Here is a 6,109-nt window from a genome sequence, read left to right on the forward strand (position 1 = left end):
GTGTCTGATGATAAGCCTGCTCCTAAATAAAACTTCATTTCATCCACTCTAAGACTCAGCATTCCTTTTTCTTCATTAGAAGCATTTTAGCTATATACATGAAGTAGCAAAAATGCTTCTAGTAAAAGCTATAGCTGTTTCAAGTGTGTATTTATGTATGCTCCGTGCACCAGCATTTTATACACAACACTTGCTTAGAGAGCTGAAGGTGCTTGTGCCATCTGGTAATGACTCAATTTGTTTATTGCTGACTTAATACAAGCCCCACTGCCTAGCACACAGGTGCATTGCGGCCCCTGAGCTTACCGAGATTAATCCTTCAACAAAGGATAACAAGAGTAGGACGCAAATTAAATAATAGAAGTAAATTGGAACATTGTTTAAAATTGTATGCTCTGTCTAAATCATGAATGTCTTATTTTGGCTTTAATGTCCTTTTAATGAAACTCAAATAGACCTTTTACTTGCTTATTATATGTAATTCAATTATTTCTCTTTCTTTTAAGGTGATTCTTTTTCCTATCACAATAACTCTGCATTTTCTACAAAAGACAAAGATAATGATACATCCTCAAGGAATTGCGCTCATGTTTTTAATGGCGCTTGGTGGTATAAAGACTGTCGTTTTTCTAACCTGAATGGGCGTTATGTGAAAGAAAATAATAATACGGATGCGGATGGCTTGTGCTGGAAGACAGGCAAAGGGTATAAATACTCCTACAAAATGTCAGAAATGAAGATACGACCACAACCGTAATTAGTGAAGAGGCCGCAGTCATGATGAATAGAGCTCACAAAAGTTCATTTTTGAAAATGGGTACTACACTGTGGGCCAGATTACAAGTGAGGCGATATCTTAACGTGCGCCCGTAAAGGGGAAATTTGCCCGATTACGGGCGCATGTTAAAAAACCATCTATAACAAATATTAATATTATTATCATCTATTTGTATAGCACCACCAAATTCTGTAGCGCTGGATTATTGTGACTGTGAGCTTGTGATTTCACTTTGCACGAAGCGCAATTAACCAGAGGTCAGACCTCTGGTTAAAAATAAAAAGTTACTCCAATTGCCCCCAAAATAAAGAGGACAGTTCTTTAACATGATATACAGTATATATATGAGCATTTTTATTAAAAAAAAAAAACTGCACAAAAGCAGTTATACAGGGTTAAAGCAACAGGATGTGGGGCACTTAAAGTTCTTTTACATGAAGGTCAATAGGGAACTGTGCTTTCACTATAAATATATATGTATATGCGTATATACTATATATATATATATATATATATATAAACACATAAATATATATATTTATATAAGCATATACATTTATTTATTGCTGCCCACCGTTGCACAATTTGCCCCCTGCTCTGTGCTAGGTGGTTTGCTGTGGCTGCCGGCATTAAAACGAGGCTCCCATTGCTCTTGTGAGCACTTGGCTTTTGGCAATGCAAAAGCGACCTCGTGAATTGGTATTACTGAGTGGAGCGGAAATATCATGTTCACGTAAGTGCAATATTGCGTTCCACGCGTAATCTGACCCTATGGCCTCTATTTATCAAGGTCTTGTCGGACCTGATCCGACAGTGCGGATCAGGTCCATCAGACCTCGCTGAATACGGTGAGCAATACGCTTGCCGTATTCAGCATTGCACCTGCAACTCACAAGAGCTGCTGGTGCAACGCCGCCCCCTGCAGACTCGCGGCCAATAGGCCGCCAGCAGGGGGGTGTCAATCAACCCAATCGTACTCGATCGGGTTGATTTCCGGCGATGTCTGTCCGCCTGCTCAGAGCTGCTTCATAACTGCTGTTTCTGGCGAGCCTGCAGGCTCGCCAGAAACACGGGGCATCAAGCTCCATTCAAAGCTTGATAAATATGCCCCTATGTGTGACCTTGTTTCCTATAACATGATCAGTATGATTTTAAGTTGTCATATTACCAGTATATTAAAAATATCCACTTGTTTACCATATCTACTTTTCGTTTCTCATTTTAAAGAAACATCATTATGACCACCCATTTTACAAAACAGTATAAACAGGGAAAGGTAGAGGTGTTCTCTGGGATCACAGACAAATTAATATTGTGTAACCATGTGATACATATTGGGTCATGAGCTGTATTTTAAAAAAATACTAGGAGTGGCTGATCGGGAAAAAGGAAGAAATCTTGATCAAACTCCATGGCCCTGCTGCTGCTACCAGCCTAGGGCCAACGTTAGCATTTGTGGGGCCCCGGGCAAAATACATTTGTAGGGTCATGAGCTGTATTTTAAAAAAATACTAGGAGTGGCTGATCGGGAAAAAGGAAGAAATCTTGATCAAACTCCATGGCCCTGCTGCTGCTACCAGCCTAGGGCCAACGTTAGCATTTGTGGGGCCCCGGGCAAAATACATTTCTACTCGATCGGGTTGATTTCCGGCGATGTCTGTCCGCCTGCTCAGAGCTGCTTCATAACTGCTGTTTCTGGCGAGCCTGCAGGCTCGCCAGAAACACGGGGCATCAAGCTCCATTCGAAGCTTGATAAATATGCCCCTATGTGTGACCTTGTTTCCTATAACATGATCAGTATGATTTTAAGTTGTCATATTACCAGTATATTAAAAATATCCACTTGTTTACCATATCTACTTTTCGTTTCTCATTTTAAAGAAACATCATTATGACCACCCATTTTACAAAACAGTATAAACAGGGAAAGGTAGAGGTGTTCTCTGGGATCACAGACAAATTAATATTGTGTAACCATGTGATACATATTGGGTCATGAGCTGTATTTTAAAAAAATACTAGGAGTGGCTGATCGGGAAAAAGGAAGAAATCTTGATCAAACTCCATGGCCCTGCTGCTGCTACCAGCCTAGGGCCAACGTTAGCATTTGTGGGGCCCCGGGCAAAATACATTTGTAGGGCCCCTGAACCCAGTGCCCTTATTCCCCTCCCCTGTATGCCCTGCCCCTTGTATGGCCCATCTCTGTGCCGACATTTATTGATACATATAAAAAGAATAACACAAAATATTAGACCTCCTGATACCATAAACACTTCTCATAAACTAAATACAACATATACATTGCACCATCTCATAACCGTTGACATTGCAGGGCCCCCCAAAGAGCAGGGCCCTGGGCAGGTGCCCCTCTCCCCCTGCCCAAAGGACAAGGCTGTACCGGCCATATGCCTACATTGGACCTTAAATAAACCTTATTACCTGAAGTCTCTCTCAGTCATCTGCCCATATCAGATTCAAGTCCTTGTCCACTATATGCCCACATCCAGGTTTTCATAGCCCTCCAAGTTCAGCCACATGCCGACATCAAATCTCAGATTATATCCACTTTTTACATTTATATTACTGGAAAACTAGTTGGAATACCACATTGTTAAAGGGATAGGAAAGTCAAAATTAACCTTGCATGATTCCGATAGGGCAGGCCATTTTAAGACACTTTTTAAAATTCACTTCTCTTTTCAAATGTGCTTCGTTCTCTTGGTATCCCTTGTTAAAAAATGAATACGCACATATCATACACTAGTGGGAACTGCTGCTAATTGGTGCCTGCACACATTTGTCTCTTGTGATTGGTTAAATAGATATTTTCAGCTTCCTGTCAGTAGTGCAATGCTGTCCCTTCAACAATAGATAGCAAGAGAATTAAAAAAAAATTATAATAGAATTAAATTAGAAAGTTGTTTAAAATTGTTCAAAGAAAATGTTGGGGTTTACTATCCCTTTAAGGTACATACTGGACACGTGGCAAAACTATATTCAGTTTCAGGGGGTGAGCAGTCCTGGTCGAAGTGCTGTATAATTTAGACACAGAGATGAGGTTTTGGAACATGGGGTGGAGAGATGGATTGAGGCTCTGTAGGTCTTAGGTTGATTAGCCCTTGGTATACATATGTGATTTTTTTTTTTTTTTTTAAAGAATTTTTATTGAAGTTTCAGAAAGAACAGAGAATGCAGAATACAACAACATTTGCCCAATCATAAAATAAATATTAGAATACAACACAAGAATTGTGACATCTATCATATCTGTTAGGTCAATAGAGGCGTAACTGAGCTATATTTCAAGGTAAGTCATACATTTTTAGGGCTCACAGGTATAAACATAATCATAACAATACAATAAGGCTAGCCCTAACATGTAAAAACCTATGTTGTATCTAGGAAAGTGTCCAAAATATAACTGGGCAAACTGGAATGAAACTTCATTTTATATTTTAATAATTGTAATCTGGTCTCCACATCACCAGGATGAATACAGTGGGGAGTTCTGCGATGATGTGGCGAGTTAGCTTTGAAGGTGACCATAGAGAGGTCGTAGAACACTGGAAAGAAGAGGGATTACAGTGGGCAAGAGCCACTCGAGTTGTGGGAGAGGGGGGGGGGGAGGGGGAGGAAAAAGTAGGGGGGGGGCGGACCCCACTTTGGCAAGGTTGCAGTATGGGTTTATTTATATGTCTATGTGTGCCCTATATGTACAGGACTATGGCTAAGATAGGGAACTATGAGAGGCATCTTATGTATTATGTGTATCTATGGTGTGAGGGTATAGTGATTCTGGTTGTGTAGCCTCTGAGATCAAATACAGGGGTAATATTATGTTGGCTCATGGAACTAGGAAGGGTGGAGGGTTGGGCTTAGGGAATACAGACTATTAATAATACGCTTTATGCGGGGAGCAGGTTTTCAGTGTTTTTAGCTGTGACTGATTAGTGAATCAGTTATTATACCAGGTATAATTTAGCGCCCAATTCCTAGAAGGATATGTAGAGCTAGTATAGGGACTATCTAATAGAATATTGCTTAACTACTATCTCAAGACTAAATCTGTATGCATGTGATGGCTATATCCGGGTTATAGGAGTTTATGAGGGCTGAATTGTATAATTGTAGGAGGCTATGATTACCACTTGCTTCAAAAGATGTAGGGGTATTCTCTGGAGGAAGCCAGGCAACTCACATATAACCATGTTCCAGTGCATGTGACCGAGGGATAAAACAATGAGTTAGCTGTCTCAATAAATATGTACTGTACTAGATACATAGATTAAATATAGAAACTCCCTTAGGACGTATTATAAACCTGCAGCCTGTGAGAACAGAGAACTATACAGTAAATATTAGAAGTGACATAAAAGAGCACCATTAGTAATTAAGATATAACAGTATGAGCTGTGAAATATACAATAGACCTAGCTGTCCCATTAAAACATGCCAGAAGCATCAGGCCAAGGGGACTAAGCTCCAGAATATTCTAAATTATGTCATAGATGATAGAAATAGAGTATGCTAACAATGCATATATTAAACAAATGTAAACCCGGTTAACAGTAATATTAGCTTAAAGACCTATGTGGCCATGGGATTATTCATAAACATATGTCAGACGTGGGTAATAGTTGCTGGGGAATTTAATAACGTTGCATGCTCGTGTCTGATTTGTATCTCAGAATTAGGCCTTATATAGCGTTTAGTCAAAGTGAGTAACTGAGATCATTGATGTGGAAAGTTTTTAACAGAAAAACAGCCGTGGTCAAAATAAAGGTCCCAAACTGTCCGGGTGGACATTTGCATCCGACCTATTAGTCTTCATAAACGTCCCTTAAGATCAGCGAGTCTCTATAAAGTCTGTGGCTGCTGTAGTCGGCCATAACGATAAGTATGTATGTTCTAATATAATGCAGCCAGGGTACGTGCACATAGATCACACTCATCGTGTGAGATATCATCAGGCAGGCTGTGACACAGAACAAAAGGGGGCTCAACTCACGAATCTAAAGATGCGCTCCAGGTCGTGGTGAACCTCGGCAAAACCCATCTCCTAGCCCACTCCTGTGGCCGGTGCTGCTCCCGACTTTAACATCTGCCCTGGGGTGGAGTAGACATGTGACCAGACAAGACGGTCTCTCTCGGTATCACCGAGACCTAAGGCTAGGAAAGCAGAAGCATTCACCCATCCGGGAAGCGGAGAGCTCAAGACAGGACCACCGATCAGCTTACCCGGTATAGCTGTCATGCGATCCTCCAGGTAGATGCGGATAGCAAGTCCCGAGTCGGGCAGTGTCAGGCTGTGGCGATATCTCTCCTCACTCC

General features: G+C 40.9%; 1 protein-coding gene across 1 annotated transcript in view; it reads left to right on the plus strand.

The window, feature by feature from the left end:
• LOC128636042 (ficolin-1-B) overlaps nt 1–1,129 on the plus strand; it is a 220,878-nt gene extending 219,749 nt beyond the window's left edge. The window contains exon 8 of the mRNA XM_053689116.1: nt 507–1,129. Within this exon, the coding sequence (XP_053545091.1) occupies nt 507–757 (251 nt within the window). The 3' untranslated portion in view covers nt 758–1,129. The remainder of the gene's footprint in view (nt 1–506) is intronic.
• The last annotated feature ends 4,980 nt before the right edge of the window (nt 1,130–6,109 follow it).

Source organism: Bombina bombina, chromosome 7 (genome assembly GCF_027579735.1).
Source record: "Bombina bombina isolate aBomBom1 chromosome 7, aBomBom1.pri, whole genome shotgun sequence".
In the NCBI taxonomy this organism is placed as follows: domain Eukaryota; kingdom Metazoa; phylum Chordata; class Amphibia; order Anura; family Bombinatoridae; genus Bombina; species Bombina bombina.